This window comes from Eucyclogobius newberryi, unplaced genomic scaffold (assembly GCF_026437365.1).
Source record: "Eucyclogobius newberryi isolate DKJ021-1_F unplaced genomic scaffold, fEucNew1.0.hap1 SCAF_15, whole genome shotgun sequence".
NCBI lineage: Eukaryota > Metazoa > Chordata > Actinopteri > Gobiiformes > Gobiidae > Eucyclogobius > Eucyclogobius newberryi.
Genome location: NW_027315779.1, coordinates 17,362,110 through 17,379,851, shown reverse-complemented (window position 1 = coordinate 17,379,851; position 17,742 = coordinate 17,362,110). Strand labels below are relative to the sequence as shown.

Below are 17,742 nucleotides of genomic sequence, written 5' to 3'. Positions count from 1 at the left end.
TGTGAAGCTTTGACATGTTTAACTCTAGTTACGTGTGAAGCTTTGACATGTTTAACTCTAGTTACGTGTGAAGCTTTGACATGTTTAACTCTAGTTACGTGTGAAGCTTTGACATGTTTAACTCTAGTTACGTGTGAAGCTTTGACATGTTTAACTCTAGTTACGTGTGAAGCTTTGACATGTTTAACTCTAGTTACGTGTGAAGCTTTGACATGTTTAACTCTAGTTACGTGTGAAGCTTTGACATGTTTAACTCTAGTTACATGTGAAGCTTTGACATGTTAACTCTAGTTACGTGTGAAGCTTTGACATGTTTAACTCTAGTTACATGTGAAGCTTTGACAGTACAATGGAAACTCTAATTGTGTGTTCTCAATTCGGCGCTCATTGTTTCCTACAGGAAGCTGCGCAGCAGCGACAAGAGTGATGTCTCACTGTCAGCGCTGGCTCTACACCACCTTTTCATCGGACACTTTGTGTAGTACAAGGCCTATGCTCTGTCCCAATGTCCACTACCATGTTTTAGGTTTGACCAGTCATTCTAACGTTAGCCAGGCCCTGCTGTGGCCGGGCTGTGTAAAGTGTTTGTGAGCATGTGCTGCTGTGAGAAGCACACGTACACAGACCTCTTCCCGCCATGCGCCCCGCGCGGCCTGTGGTCACTGCCGGCTGCGGCCATGATGATGATGCGCGCGCGCGGGCGGAGTCTCTGCCTCCTGTCCTGTCATCGCTCTGGGTGTGGTTTTGCAGTCGGGGGTACCGTTAGCAGGAAATAAAGCTCCAGCCCATTTGAACCAGGCCGAACAAAGAAAAAACACCCACCCGGCGACGCAAAGCAGTGAAAGCACCTATTTTGGAGAGATACAAAACGACAGAAAGCTTCAGCGACGTGGGAGGCGTTCGACTGGCTCCGTTGTTCTGATGGGAAAAAGTTTTCTCCCAGTATCATAACTGGTCCTCACTTTTCTAACTTTTCTCAACTTCACTCGGACGCAAAGACCCAAAGATGCCGAAGACGGTAAGATGGACGTTTTACTACTGCGCATGATTGACGCGTCTTTTGTCTGTTGGGTTTGTGCGTGAACGCTGCGTCTGTGATTTCCCCCTCGGGGCAGACCTCACCACAAAGACGACTCATCTTTTGTGACTGTCCCGGGCCTGCGACGCATTAGCTCCTTTCCCATCCCACATTTAGCCGCGCTACGATGGGACGAGCCACATCCCAAAGTGTGATTATTCCCCGCTTTAGAGACTTTCCGCTATGTGCGCGTGTGTGTGCGGTCCCGCCTCTGTCTGCGCCAGCGTCTGCCGCCAGCTCTGCCGCCCGCGTCAGCTCTAGGACGTTTGCTTCATCAGATGATTGTAGAGAATGTTGCTGTTCGCGAGAGGCTTGTGGATCACATGTAGGAAAGTGTGAGGTGGTTAGCTGCTCCGTGGCGCTCCAGAGGCCTCCGTTCACTCGGGTCTGACCAGCGTCAAACAAGGAGGCATTTCAAGTGTCACATCCCAGCTGCCCTGAACTGCTCTAAATGGAGGCAAAGTTAAGGCCGAGAGGGAGGGAGAGGGGAAGTGCATATCAGTGTGTGCTCCGATCTGAGAAGGCTACATTATTGCCCTTTGCGCACTGTTCAAAAATGTCTCACTCATTCTGGCTCCAGCAAAGTGAGTTCCAGACAAAGAATGCCTCTCTCCATTGTTCTCATCTTTTCATATATGGATTCATTGATATGATGGTGATGATGAAGCAATAAAATGGTCTGATAATCATTAGGCCTTTATAAAGAGACATCCATTACTTTATTTTGGTCTTCCTGTCATCTGACTATTGTTCTTGTACATTGTCTCACTTGTTCAGGTCACTTTTTCTGTGGCGGAGCTGTGACATTATGGTAAACAGGCCAGTGTTGGATGCTCATGTGGTCAATTTGGTCAGTTATCTGTGCAATGAGAGGGCCCTGATGCATTAAAGGGGAAGCTCTTGGGAACATAATAGCTCAGAGGAAGGTGAGAGGTTTTCCTTAAAATAAACCCAACGTGAAGCCAGGAAATTGCAGTGTGTCTCGCAATTAGACAAGGCACTATTTTCAAAGCAATGATGGCATAGTTTGAGAAAATAAAACGAGTGTTGAAAGTGTACTCTCCTACAAATACAATGTCAAATGCAAAGTTTGAAGTATTTATTTTACAGAAAAGTGATTTATAACTGGGAAAACTGTCACTGCTTGGTCTTATTCTGGCTTCGTTTCCCAAGGAAGTAGAGTTGTGAGTCAAGGTTTCTGTGCTTACATCAATTCCTTTCTGGTAATTTCCTCGTCTGCAGCCTTATATGGACTTTCACATCACGCTTAAGCCCTCTCTCCTCCCATTCTCCCCTCAGCGGGCTGCTCAGATGTGCCATGCTCCACTTTCAAAAACCAACCAACAGATAGCATCACAGACTGCACATACAAATTAACCCATTTTGGGTTTTTTTAGAAACATAAAGTACATACAATTGTGTTGTTTTTAGTTTTTTGTATCAGTCATTTAAAGACTGTATCACATCTTCAGGAAGACTGTCCGTTTTTAACCTCATACAGGTGAAACGCAGATTCCCCTTGTTCAGACCTCAGAGTCGGAGATGGTTCATATGTCACTAGCATGTCTGCGATGTACTTTGGTGCTAGGCCATGGAGAGACTTGTACACAAGCAGAGCTGCTTTAAAGTCTGTTCTCTGAGCCACAGGGAGCCTATTCTCATGGTGCAAAAAACATATTCTATAATACTATGGAAAAGAGATAACAATCAATAAAAATGTTGATGCCATAATATTTTTTTTGCCCCAAATCTATTATTTGACATAACAGCTGTAGCATGAAATGAGGACAGGGAAGAGACATTCAGAAGTATTATTTCAATGCTTGTTTTATTTTCTGGGTATTGATCTGACAACCCTAGTTTGATCACATCTTACCTTTTGTTGAGCAATAATAGATATGGTTAATGTGGAAAACCAGCAAATGGGACTTAATTTCACCTAAACTATAGAGCAGGATTATAATAACCATTTTGTTGTCCATGTGTACTATGTTATAACTGACATAGGGTCAGGTATCATGTATGTTTCCATGGCAAATTAATAAAATTTGCAGGGCAGAAATAAATGGAAAGCTGGAGGTATGTAAGAGGGGGTTTAAGAGTGTAGCTCACATAGCAGTGCAGATTAACAATTTGTAAGCAGGAGGCGAAACCACAAAACCGCTCCGGCTATAGATATTTCCATCAAAGAGAACTGTAAGTAATTGTCTTTGTATGATTCAGATAATGCATTCAGTTTAAAGGTTTGGTTTTCTAGTTTGTGAAGTTGAACATGATATTTGCTTATTATGGAAATGGTTCTAATTCCTCTTTGATGTTGTGGTCGTAGGTTACTGTGGTGTAGCTTTTAGCCTTCAGAATGTATTGTTTACCTTTTTACTTCAAATTAGGTTATACGTTTATCATTTTATTACATCTTTCTACATGATCATATTTTGATGTTTGTTCAAGTATAGGAGGCTTTTGGGCATTTCTTTGTGGTCCTGTTTTAAAGGTGTGTGTGTGCGTGCGCGTGTGCGCGTGCGCGCACAGCAATGTGCCTGTTTCTTGTCTAAATGTCTCACCTCACCACAATTTGGTCAATTATGTGGGGTATAGTTTGACCAAGCTACTTATTACTTTGATTGGTTTAGTAGTGCATCAATTGGCTGTAGGTATAAATCTATATTGACAGAATGTGCTCCAAGAACAAAATATCCCGTCTTCGTGGGGTCAGTTTGTGTAATTACTGCAAACCCTGTAGTTTAGATCTCTGGAAACAACAACAATTATTTTACTAAATTAAATATACGGCACACATAATAATAATAATAACAAAGGTATAAGATTTGACTGTGAAGCGAGTGAATAGTTTAAGTTCTTGTGTGACTAAGCACCTCTTAGTCTATGAAAGTGTTCTAGTATTTATTATATGATTCATCTTAATTCCCCTTTCTATTTTCTCACGTATACTGAATAATTATATGTCACGTAAGTATAGGATACCAATGGGGTTTGTGTCCTACCCTGAAGGAGACGCTTAGTTCTTTCCCGTTGTCCTGGCAACCACACAATATAGACAAAACTCCAGGAAGTAGCAGTAAAGGAATCTATTAAAAGGTGTTAACGGACACAATAGAGCTGACGATTGGGGGCTGACACAAAAATGTATTATCAATGCTTTTTTTTTTTTTTTTTTTTTTTTTTTTGTAGCCTTTTATGTCAAAGAGTGTTCAGTTTATCTAATCTTCCACCGCAAATATTTATCAAGTTGAGTTGATATGATCTTTTGACCTGCCCACAAGTCTCCAGTTTTCACATGATGTTCTCTGTAAGATGCCTTCAGTGGCTAACAAAATGGCTGCTGTACTGAGAAAAAGTACAGTACATTCATATGCCATAAATAAACATACTGTAAATATTATTCAGCATTGCAATTAGGTTTGAATAAAGATGTCTCAACTAGATATACTTCTGCTGCTGATGTGGATACAAACAAAGGCTTGTACTCTATGCTGTTGGTATCCACTGCAGCCAATACGTGGAGTTAAGTTAAGTTTTCTTTCTAAATTGTATTATTGTATTATTATTATTATTATTATTATTATTATTATTATTATTATTATTATTATTATTATTATTATTATTATTATTATTATTATTATTATTATTGAGTGTGTGGCTGCAGTGAATATTGTATGGGGGCATATTTTGAAATATTTAACCCAATATAGGGGTATTTTTCCTGTAATTATAATAAAATTTATTACGGTAGATATTTTTGTCAGGGATACTTTTTTTTTTAACATAAAGGAGTGAATGATGCAGCCTCTCATTTAAAATATGTAGGTGTTGACGTTTTCACTTCTCGTTTCTGGTAATGTTAGCGGTTGATTTCCCACGGTGCACTTCTCATATTAATTATTAGGTTTGATATTTCAGTGGGCGACAATACAAGCCATACTACTTGTTGAGCCACTTTCTATTACAACTTGACCTACAACTATCCTATTACTAATGCTAATCTATCTGTTATCCAATATTATAGCTTTTGAATGGGCTAAAGTACTCAAATTATCACCTACACAAACGGGAAGCTGAAACCTGTGAATAAAAAGTGTAACGCCAACATTTTTATTCAAAACACAAGGCACATATTTCTTATAATTATGGCCATAGGTGAAGTGAAATAAATGTGTGCATGGTATGTTCTTCTTGTGGCACCGATTGAGTTAACGGTGTTGGATTGACACATGCTTAACTTAATCCAGAGAGCTGTGAATAATAGGCCATGACACAGCAGTGTGAGGAGGCTGTTGTAGCTGCACAGCTAATAATAGTCTTCTTCTAAATCCCGGCCGTGGAGGACACACCCTAACAAGACTCACATTTACGACCATAGTTCCCTTTTCATGCTGCATTAGCTACTTTGATGAAGGAACTGAAAACTTTATACTGATGTGAAATGATTTCTTTATTTTCCTCTAAACGAGTTGTGGTGAAGGTTAAAGCCGCACAGTAGTTTCACTTTTAACACTCACTTTTGCCGATGACAGGATGTAACAGAGGTGCAAGTGTCCTGTGCAGTAAAATGGGGTCCTGCTGACACAAATGGGAAAGAACGCAACTCTAATCAGCCCCGCAACCGGGACATAATGCATACCATTGTTGTTGAGGTCAGGCGTGGGCCTCAGTCTGCACAGCTAAGTCCCCATAGACGTGCATGCTGCCCGCTCTGTTATCTCAAAAACACAGAACACTGAAATGAAGCAGTTTTGTGGCCTTTTCAAATCGGTGTGAAGTCAAAGTTGGTTGCTGTGATGACTGTAAAGGAAAAGCAGAATTGCCTAATTTGTTTGCTTGCGTTGAATGAGATAAGTTGTTGAAAAGCTGACAGTGTTTGAAACATGGCAGGATGTAAGCGACCCTCCCGAGAGTTCAGTGTTTAGCAGTCGAAAGAGGAGGCTCGTAGGACCCAGCCACCAGAGGATGTGGTTACTTCCTGTCTAAATTCAATGCACAGCCTGAGCCAGATTGGCAGATTGCTGTACAAACGTTTAGGGCTGAAGGCCTTATCAGTGTTTTAAAATGTAATTGGCAATCAAATACCTTCAAAGTGGGCTAACTGGGTGTTAAAAGGTATTTAGACTTTGTTTGGAGCTACATTATTTCAAAGTTTTTTGATTTAATAGAGATCGATATTTTCCTAAAGCTACCATTTCTACAATAACTTAGCTTTTTCCAAAACCCATGTTGACACCTAAAAGCGCTATATTATAATAAATGGTGCTTTCTTATCATCTTACTACCATTTTAGTCTAACGTATACATACAATTTATATATTTCTCGATCTATTTCATCCAGGCAAAGAAAAATGGTAAATAATACATTTGAAAAAATATTATTATTATTGAGTTTCAAGCCAGTAAACATGACTAGTAGTCAGTGTTTTGGGATGTGTATTCATTTTTGAACCACACAAAGGATTATTGGCACAAAAAAATTCTAAAATATGGAACAAAGCTCACTCATGTTGTGTTCTTGTCTTTACAGATCAGTGTAAGAGTCACCACCATGGATGCTGAACTGGAGTTCGCCATTCAGCCTAATACAACAGGAAAGCAACTCTTTGACCAAGTATGCTATCAAAATTATTATTATTTTATATTATATTTGTGTGTGCGCATCTCACAATTTTGTAAATTATTCATTTTTTTACCTTTTTTTTTAAGGTGGTTAAAACCATTGGACTGCGAGAAGTTTGGTATTTTGGTCTCCAGTACCAGGACACAAAGGGTTTCTCAACATGGCTAAAGCTAAACAAAAAGGTATCAATAACTTATTCTGCTTTTAACAACACATTCCTTCTCTTTATACAGATTAAAGTGGCTGTACCCGATTTACTACAAAACAATTAGTCTGCATTATGCTTCTATTCACAAAGCGTTTTATTCTCCAAAAACCAGGAAGTTGGCTGTTGGCATGCTAGTAGACGGCCAAACTCACTCGCTGTCCCTGAAAGTTATGAAAAGCTTATAAGCCCATTGGTGAATAGTTAGGATGGACAATCGAACGAATTGGTTCTTTTGTTTTTTTTTCACATTTTTAGGACTGTAAAACTCAGGTACAGCACCACAGCACAAGTGTCTTTGATAACCTGCGATTTTTGTTCAGGTGACAGCCCAGGATGTGAGGAAGGAAAGCCCCCTGCTGTTTAAGTTTCGGGCCAAGTTTTTCCCTGAGGATGTGTCTGAGGAGCTGATCCAGGATGCCACGCAGAGACTGTTCTTCCTCCAGGTGAAGGAGGGAATCCTCAACGATGACATCTACTGCCCCCCGGAGACGGCTGTGCTCCTGGCCTCGTATGCAGTGCAGGCCAAGTACGCCGACTACAACAAGGAGGTCCACACGCCGGGATACCTGTCCAGTGAGAACCTGCTGCCTCAGAGGTAACCCACACAGTCTATCCTCAAATGGGCCAACGTCCTGCTCTCAGACGTTGGTTATCTTTCAGTATTTTATTCATTCATATTTAAAAGGAAACGAGATGCCACAATTAAACGATAAAGGGGACATATGCTTTTTTCAAGTGCTTATATTGAACGGTAACATGAGTAAATGATCATTTTACATGCTGTTCTTCGTATATTGCAATATTGAGACGTAGAAATAGAAACGGTCCATTGATTGCAGAGCTGATAAGTCTCTTTGTAGTGACATTTCATTGTAGCGAGCAGTGTATTTTTATTTTCTAAATGTGGCTGCGTGAAATTTTAGAACCTAATATGTATCTCTTTCCATTTATTTATTTATTTATTTATTATTTATTTATTTATTGAATAATCAAGCAGCCTCAGCTTTAGGACTATACTCAACCATGCAGGAATCAAAATACATATTTGAGTTACCAATGTAACAAAGATCACTCAACAGATGGAGGCTGGTAAAATTACTATTGTTGATTTGCAGATTTTTGTTAGTCATTATTTGTAACGATCAATATTTTCTAATGTGAAAAATACAATTTATTTAAAAAGGGAAAACTATCCCTTTCCCACCATCAGGAGGTGGCTCACATTTGTTTTTAATTACATTTGTGTGTGTTGTGTTTTCAAGAGTACTCGACCAGCACAAGCTCAACAAGGAACAGTGGGAAGAAAGGATTCAAGTCTGGCATGAGGAACACAAGAGCATGCTAAGGTATTTCAGTATTTCACGCTTGGTATTTTTTATATTCCCAGTGATAACCTTTGTGGTTTTCTCATGTATAAAGTTGTAATTTTGTGTGGTCCATAGAGAGGAGTCCATGATGGAGTATCTAAAGATTGCTCAGGATCTTGAGATGTATGGAGTGAACTATTTCAGCATCAAAAACAAGAAAGGAACAGAGCTGTGGCTGGGAGTGGATGCTTTGGGGCTCAACATTTATGAACAGAACGACAAGTTAGTGAAAAAAAATATTGTAATTAATGTATATAGACATAAATATGAAATGTCAGTAACTGACTCAAATTTGTCTCCAAAAGAATGACACCAAAAATTGGATTTCCGTGGAGTGAAATAAGAAACATTTCCTTCAATGACAAGAAGTTTGTAATTAAACCAATTGATAAGAAAGCACCTGTATGTATATTTTTATACGAGACATTCCATAATTACTCAATGATACCATAAAGGTGACTAATATTTTCTGCTGGCCTTCAGGACTTTGTGTTTTACGCTCCAAGACTGCGTATTAACAAGCGCATCCTGGCACTGTGCATGGGCAACCACGAGCTGTACATGCGCCGCCGCAAACCCGACACCATTGAGGTCCAGCAGATGAAGGCCCAGGCCAGAGAGGAGAAGAACCTCAAGAAGATGGAGAGGTAAGATAAATCACTATCTAACAAGCTATTCATTACACTGTAAGTTTCTAATGATAATTCATTGTTTTTTCTTCCAGGGCTCTGCTTGAGAATGAAAAACGGAAAAGAGAAGTTGCAGAAAAGGAAAAAGAAAAGATCGAAAAGGAGAAGGAGGAACTCATGGAGAGGCTGAAACAGATCGAGGACCAGACCAGGAAGGCCCAGCAAGGTGGGAGACCCCGACAATGGCACTGCCTGTTTACTCACACAATGTAGCCTATGTTTAGCCTCTGTAATTTGTGTGGACGTGTGTGTCTGTGTGTGAGTAGAGTTGGAGGAACAGACGCACAAGGCTCTGGAGCTGGAGCAGGAGAGAAAGAGTGCTCAAGAAGAGGCTGAGCGACTGGAAACGGACCTCAGGAGGGCAGAGGACGCCAAACTCTCCCTGCTGCATCAGTCCGAAAACCAGATGAAGAACCAAGAACACCTGGTCCGCAACAAATCCACTCACAATGTCCAAGTAAATAATGAGCGTCTGCATTCATGTTTCACATTTTTGTTGTTTCTTTTAGGCGACAGAGTTGGCAGATCTGACGTCCAAGATTTCTCTCCTGGAAGATGCGAAGAAGAGGAAGGAAGAAGAAGCTACAGAGTGGCAACAGAAGGTCAGTGACTCCAACAGGAGAAATACAAGCAACTTGCAATTGCTAAAATGACTGCAATTGTTACCATGTTGCAATTGAAAGAAGAGAGCATGATACAATGTAATAGCCATATCTGACTTCAACTGTACTGAAACAATCATCTTGCGCTGCCATCTGGATTGTCACGTGGTATAAAACTCACAATAATCTATCATGTTTGGCTCCCGGCTGCTCCGTTTGGTGCGTCTGGTGCAGAGCAGTAAGCGAAACAAAACAATAACATTGTAATAATTGAATTGCTAAGGTAGCAAGGGTAAAACATATGCTACACATGAATTTAATAGAAAACTGAATTGTTTCATTATTGTATAATGTGAATTTACTGCATGAGTTTGTGGTCAGTGCTGGGAAGTAAACTAAATACATATTCAGAATACTCATTTTGAGTTACTGTATTCTGGAAGTTACGCTTTCTTTGATGGTATTCAGAAAGCAGCTTTTCTAAAATCAAACAAATTCAATGTGGTATTTTATTATGACATTTACGTGTCTGAATTAGTGAGAAAAAAGGGGAAATGCAGCTCTTTCATGTGCAATTTTTCCTTCTCGAATTTGTGATAAATATATATATATATATCTCATAAATCTAAACCAGAAACTTAACCTGGACTAGATCAGGACTAAAATAGGACTAGAACTGGACCAAACCAGGTCCACATCAGAACTAAAATAATTTTGATTCAGAACCAAACAACGACCCGCATGAACACACCCGACGACTCCTCTGAAAGTCCCTTCTCTTTTCCTCAACGACAACATCCCAGATTTATATGACAGACTCTTATCCTCTGATCTGATGAGGAAATGACTCTATCCAAACCTTTGCGGCGTGATATCAGTACACTGTTATAAATAATCAATACATATACAAGTGTTAATAATCCAATAACGACGTCAGTTTTAGTTTTGCTATTTGCTCCGGTCCACAAAGCTCCTGTCATTCCCGGTAGCTGGATTTGCTCTGCTTTAGGGGCAGGGCTGAGGCACAAAGCTGGCCTCACATCTTTTTTTGGTCAAAGCCACATATGCCAGTCGACAGTGACTCATGCTTTTGCCTTTGTGGAGAGGAAATCCTGCTTTACCTCATTATGGCGCTGGATTGTGGAAAGCTCCGAATGTGATAAACAGTGGTTTCCATTCGTGCATTTCTGTGGCATCCTGATCACATTCCACTGTTACTCAAGAGCTAATTTTGTACAGCCGTATCATACCAGTTAACGTCTAGGAACATGAACAATAGATGAACGATAGTCGTATATTTGGATATTAGAATTAGTGTATATATATATATATATATTTGCTTTAATGTATTTGTGGCGAGTTGCCGTTTAAAGCTAGTTAAAGAGAAACACTAATGTAAATGGTGTGGGATACACATTTATAACGTTACAATGCGTTTCTTGTTGTTCGGCTTAGGCCACGATGGTGCAGGAGGATCTGGAGAAGACCAAAGAAGAGCTCAAGAACAAAGTACTGACCGCTCACGTGCAGGAGCCGATCAACGCAGAGAACGACCACGACGAGAACGACGAGAGCAGCGCGGAGGCCAGCGCCGAGTTCTCTTCCGCGGTGACCTACAAGGACCGCAGCGAGGAGGAGCGCATGACCGAGGCCGAGAAGAACGAGCGGCTGCAGAAGCATCTCCTGGTGAGGGCTGAAGAGCACGTCACATGAAAACACACATAAGCCACAGTTGTCAATTTCATAATCATTTGAATGAATATGAATGAGCCTAAGCATAATTTTACCCCGTTGAGTAATAAAAAACTACAACATATTTATTGAAAATACACATGCCAGTAGTTGTGGGAACAGAGGAGAACCACAGGGAAATCTTCATTATACTGTGTTTAAATAGTGACACCAATAGTTCTGTTGCAAATATTTATCATAGTTCTCAAGTGACATTTTGTGAAGAAAATGTAGGTTTAAAATGACAGGAAGCAGTGCTGAGTTATAATAATGTATGTCACATCCAGTCAGGTAATGAAAATACAAACGTTAACAAACTTGTCAAATTAGGGAAAACTAAGAAACACTTTTACCTAAATTGTAATTGTGTTAAAATATGTTTAGGAAAATGTACTTTAATTGATTTTCCTTTGTTAATATTGTTGTATTTCTGATTTCTTGGACACTCTGATAACACTATGATTTGTGTGTGTCCTAAGGCTTTGAGTTCAGAATTGGCTAATGCTAGAGACGAGAACAAGAAGACGGTAAATGACATGATCCACCAAGAGAACGTGAAGGCTGGACGGGACAAATACAAGACCCTGAGACAGATCCGCTCTGGAAACACCAAGCAGCGCATCGATGAGTTTGAGTGCATGTGATGTGTACCTGCTCTGTGCCTGGAATGCAGTCCTGCCTGTCTCCACTCCATAAATCAGATCATGTGGCTAGAGCAATGCACAAATATGGATCTGAAATATTCTGTTATCATTCCGCCGTTTGAAAAGGGACATACTGTGTGTCATTCCTCTTTTGAGGTTTTTGTAGCATTTTAGTACTTGTCCTATGCCATTATTTCAAAACATGAGGCAATTAATGACATTAATCAAACCAAATTATTTCAAAAAGTGTGTTGCCAATATTCTGCTGTAAATACTGAATTCAACTCATGTGTCCAAGCATCAAACCGTATTGTGCAAATAAATACATCGTTACTGTGGGGACCTAACAGGGCAATATTTTAGTATATTTTCATTTATTTTATTTTTATCTGATTGGAGCCACAGTCACAAACCATACAGTATTTAAATATCTGTCACAAAGTGACATTGAAGCTTCAATTAGCTCTGTTTTTACACGTTTCGTTGTTTTTATCATGTGCCGCATTTTATTGTGCACTTCAGTGTTAAATCTTCAGATGTTAACCAAATAATATGGCATACCCATTTGTCATCAAATGTGTTCATTTTTTAGTTAAACGTTACATTATTGTTGTAGCTATGGCAGATAATCAGATAATAACATGAAAAGAAACATTTGAAGTAAAATGATGGCCCTACTTAAGTCACATTTGGGGATAACGGTTCTATTTGATAGTGTTTTTCTTTACGTTGACAAAGATTCAGATGCAGATTTGGAGATGCACTGGAAAATACTCATGAAAAATATTAAGGACAAAACTTCTGTCTTTATGGGCAGAATTATTATGGACTTTAATAAAATCAGTATTTAATTTTGTGTATTTCTATAATTGAAATGTCCGGTTCTAAAAATAGCAGGCTGTTTTGTATGAGCAAAAATAAAAGGCCCTGCTTTTGAACTGGTTTTATTATCCTGGCTCATGAACAGTATTAGCTCCTTTGAGTTGTGCAGAAGGAACTAGGCTTTGCACATTTAGTGATATTTTCTATATGTGAAAAATAACTATTTTTCCAGTTTCAAACGAAGGCAAATGGTGATAAATATTCTTTGTACTATATTTTGCTATCTCAAAAGAAACATTTTGGTAGGTGCAGAATCTCCTGACAATGAATTCCATTCTCTGCTGTTGTTATAACTTGTTGTAGATTTGATAAGAAAAAAATTGTGCCTATAAAAATAGCCAAAACAGATTTCGGATGAACATTGTAGCATTGTACACTATACTGTAACATACAGTGCCTCAATGATGTTGTTTTTACAGTTCCTTCTGTTTTCTGTCATTGAATAAAAATAAACATTTGCTTATTTGTCGTGCATAGATTGTTATAACTGATTAACACAGACACTAAAGTGTCCACACAACATATACACACAATCACAAGTTACAGCGCAGTACTCAGCCACAAGGTGGCACTACAACCCCATGTGTGACACCAGCTTCTACAGTCTTATTATTATGCAGAGAATCATTCTGCCTGGTCTTCTGTAGAAGCATCAGTACAAACAGTAGGTTCATCTAAATGGATGGTAGGAAGTTAAATATTCAGTGAAAGCCTGACATTTTCGGCGTGTTACTGTTATTATAATGAAATGAAAATTGAATGAGGTGCATTTGTGTCACTTCTGCTTTATGTAAATGCCTTAAAGGTGTTGACATTTTTCACCAGCACATTCTAACGGTCCAAATAAAACAACACAACCAGGGGCATGTCAGGCTTTGCCCAAGAAGAACCTTTCAGTTCAAGTAAAACGACACAGAGATTGCTACATCAAATAGGGCTCATTATTTGTTTATTTCCATGACTTGAACTAGTCTGGTATTGTGCATAAAGCCTCCCAAAAAGCATCCTGCACGGGGCCCCTCAAAGCTCCAAAGGGCCCTGGCAGCTGAAGGAGAGAGTTGGAATCAGTGAGTCATGATCTTGAGGTGCAGACGATGAATGAGGAGGATTATAGGGCGAGTCGAGATGGCTCTTTGAAGGAAGGAAGTTGAGTTTGTGCAAAGAGTCATCCAAATGTCTGCCTCATTTTCATTTGCTGGCTCACAGTAAGTTTCATCTTGCTGCAACTGCTGTGTTTGCTTGAAATGTGTAGGACAGCCTGAATAAAACACCAGTACATAGTAAACTGCCCTGCTCTATAGTTTTAGTAGGAAACGCTGCTGTCTGCTCAAGATGATTCTCTGCAAAAATGACAGTTTTGAGTATATTTGCACGAATATAAGAAATATACAGGCATAGCTAGAAAAATGCAACTTTATCAAAATAATCTATAAACTAAAATGCATGTATGCTATGCCTATTTTTGAAATAACGACTAACTAATATATTTAGGTTGCTCTAGAGCATAGGAATAACTATATAATATATATATATATTATATAGTTATTATTATATATATATATGTATATATATATATATATATATATATATATATATATATGTATATATATATATATATATATATATATATATATATAATAAATAGGATTGAAATGGTGTGGATAATATAAAGGATTTGATTTCAGAATAATTAACACTCTTGAATGTACTTATTTTTTCCTATGACCTATAAAATTGGTTGTGAGGCTATTGCAATATTTACTTTTATTTAATTAACACAACCTAAATTGCACAGTAGAATAACTTGTTGCTTGGCTGTAAAGTCTTACAGAAGCAAATGGGACAATGGAGGGGACTGAAGCATAAAATAAAAAGTAGTTTGTTTAGGGAAGCTGAAAACAGTTGGGCAGAGGGAAGTCTACAGGCTGATTCACACACAAAACCATGAGAGGAAGTTACATGTCACACTGGCCCGTTCAGTAGTGTCTTCATGTGGCCAACTCTCTACTTTTTTGAAGTGAGTCAATACTAAAATTAATTAAAAGTGATCTGACAAATATTCTCTATAAAAGGGTGATTACCTGTCCCTCTTTTGGTTTTCCTACAATCATTTAGGCCCCTGTCCCTCGTCCCACTCATTAATATAGAGAATGTACCTATTTTCCACATTGTATATGTGATGTTTTCTCAATTGTACTGTTAGTGCATGTATTATAAAACTCAAAGTGCTTTACATAGAATGAAAGTAGAAAAATTCACATAATTTACACATTTACAATACAAAAAATAAACAGTTATAACAAAAAAAACACGTCAACGTCAATGAAAATATGAATTCATGCATAACCTTGCTGTACATTAATCATAAGCAATATTTAAAAGATCAGTATTTAATTTAGACGCTTGCTTCAGAACTTGAGAACGTTCCACAGTTGGGAGGCAGAAATAAAACAAGACTTCACCGTGTTTGGTCTGAACTCCAGGAACCACCAAGAGACAAGCTCAGGGGATCATAAAGAGTTTGCAGGTCCCTCAACTTTAAACCTGTACCGTTTAAAGAATGTGGATGAACAGAAGAACTCTTTTTCAGGGGTAGAACGTTGTCTTTTTGTGTGTGAATGTGTAGGTTTATGGTGTTGGTGCAGTTTATGTCCCAACACTTTTACCACAATTTGAAGTGGTCACCATACTTCTAACTACTGGTAAACCCTCACTATATCCTCTACGCACTTTTATCTGCAAATGTGCCATGTTATCTCCACTTCACATTTATATTAATACTTTAAGAACACACATTGGCCAAAGCAACAGAAGGGACCGTCTTATCTCCTAAAGTGCGAGATGTGAAAGGCGTCAGTGGCATTTCACAAGCATGATTTGATGACACTTTATTTCCACATATTTCCTGAGCGCTAGCTTTGCACTTATCTTCCTTGTTTTGACTTCCCCTTTGCACGGCTGAGGCACAGTGGTCAAACGGATAGTCTTCTTCACAGTCATCGTTGTCAACGCAGATGCTTGAACCACTTTGAAGACGCTGGTCCGAGTTAATGTTCTGGTGTAAGTGCTGTTTCCAATGACTGTCTGGAGTTTCTATGTTTCACTTGTTCTTTATTTTGCAGGTGAACAACAGTGATTTGCTGAACCAGGCTCCCCACTTAGTGTATTTGTCAAGCTGAGTTGAACACTGTGCATCAATGAGTGTCAGTTTGTCAAATACACCAAGTGAGGCGTTACTCATCGACAAATGAAAGTATCAAGATAAGTATCCAAAACAGCAGGAATTTGTGATAATGAGAGAGAGTGTGCTTGAACGTGTAGTATTGGTTGCACCCTGTTTTAAAAAAAACATATTTTTAAATCTATGTAATATGGAATGGGAACAGTCATTTACAGCAAGTATGTGGATGTTTATTACTCAACTATGTTCGTGCAATATAATGTGTATAACTGTGTACAGCATGTGTTTTGCATGTTCTCCGGGAAGGTTGTTTTTAGGCGATAAATAAAGATAAGGCAGAGATCCGCTGTCTACAGAACCATCAACTTACTTTGCAGTGAGGAGTCTTAAAGGCTGAACCCATGAACACTTTGAAAAAGTTGCACACTGCTTGAAGAAAGACTGGTCAGAGTTGGTTTGACGGTAACATGTCTCATGTTTGCCTCATCAGTTTCCATGGCATTTAAAAATATATGTATTTATATATATTTTGAATGGGCAAAGGTTCTTAACTATCACTAGAAATATAACTATAAATAGGAAGCTGAAACCCATGAATAGGAGGTTTTATCACAGATTAGTGGAGTAATCATATCTCTTTGCTTGTGTTTCCTGTTCCTTTCTTTGTAAATTAACGTAAGGGAAGACATTTTATTTAGTTTTTTTTTGAAGACATATCTTATGAGCACCTGATGTTTCACTCTTTTTGATTCAATGACGTTTTACATTTTTATTTTAACAGTATGTGTTAACACCGGCCTGTAAACCGCAGTGTAAATCTGTAAAACTAGACATTAAGTGGCCAATGGTCAAAACAGCAACCTTCAGATTAGTGCGTTACAACTGTGTCTTTATACTATAATGTTATATTCAGGTGGACCACTAGATGATAGTAGAACTCCTTTAATTACATCACAAAAAATGCCTTTTTTGTACCACATCTGGAAACCTTATGAAAGAAAACATAGATGTCTTTTTTATTAAAGTTATTACAAACTTGTATTTGTAGCATATGTGTGAATACAGGAAAATAAAGTATTTATACTTAAACATTGAAATCTCTGTTACATAAACACAAACATTCATATTACCACTTTATAATAACTTCAACTTAATTAGCCATAATAAAGCATAAAGCATAATAGATAATGAACACATTTAATAAGAGGGTTAGTGTTGCCAAGTTCAACACTACATACTGCTCTGTGTGTGTGGCCACATGCAGGGCCAGAAAAATAAAAGTGATCAACATTTACACAACCTAAAACTCTCTTTAAGTGATCCACCAGGGAAATGAAAACGTCACACATTTTTTACACTATGTTTATGACACAAACTGCTTCGAAAAGTAGTTTCAAGTCCATAAAACTCAAGTGCAGCCAGTCGAAAGTGGTTTATGCCCAAGCAAACAGCAGATGTCAGTTTTCTTTAGTTTTGTCTGTTGTGCAGCTGTGTGAACTTCCAGTGAAGACGCTATAACCGTTTCCAGCAGACACCACAGAGGAAACACCGTGTTTCCTATGGGTTTGGCATTGGCGTAATAATGCCATATAAGTTGATAGTTGAGCTGAGGCTGGTCCCGGTGCAGCGTGACCTTGGTCCTTGTGGATGTTACGCTCTCCATGTCACCCTGACTCCTGCTTTTCAAAAGATAGGCATCTTTTTTTGGAAGGGATTGTTCATTGACTTAGAAAC

General features: G+C 38.6%; 1 protein-coding gene across 1 annotated transcript; it reads left to right on the top strand.

Moving 5' to 3' along the window:
- Positions 1 to 742: 742 nt before the first annotated feature.
- On the top strand, positions 743 to 13,280 carry msna (moesin a). Its single transcript, XM_072446451.1, has 13 exons — positions 743 to 1,018; positions 6,612 to 6,695; positions 6,791 to 6,886; positions 7,233 to 7,507; positions 8,175 to 8,258; positions 8,355 to 8,501; positions 8,585 to 8,681; positions 8,763 to 8,926; positions 9,004 to 9,134; positions 9,235 to 9,395; positions 9,478 to 9,570; positions 11,026 to 11,256; positions 11,781 to 13,280. The coding sequence occupies exons 1-13, from the start codon at positions 1,007 to 1,009 to the stop codon at positions 11,943 to 11,945; spliced, it is 1,740 nt and encodes a 579-aa protein (XP_072302552.1). The 5' UTR covers positions 743 to 1,006; the 3' UTR covers positions 11,946 to 13,280.
- The last annotated feature ends 4,462 nt before the right edge of the window (positions 13,281 to 17,742 follow it).

Excerpts from the sequence above, each read along its gene's own strand:
- msna (XM_072446451.1), top strand. Across the intron at positions 8,682-8,762 it reads CAATTGATAAGAAAGCACCT|GACTTTGTGTTTTACGCTCC; the intron begins GTATGTATATTT and ends GCTGGCCTTCAG. Across the intron at positions 11,257-11,780 it reads GGCTGCAGAAGCATCTCCTG|GCTTTGAGTTCAGAATTGGC; the intron begins GTGAGGGCTGAA and ends GTGTGTCCTAAG.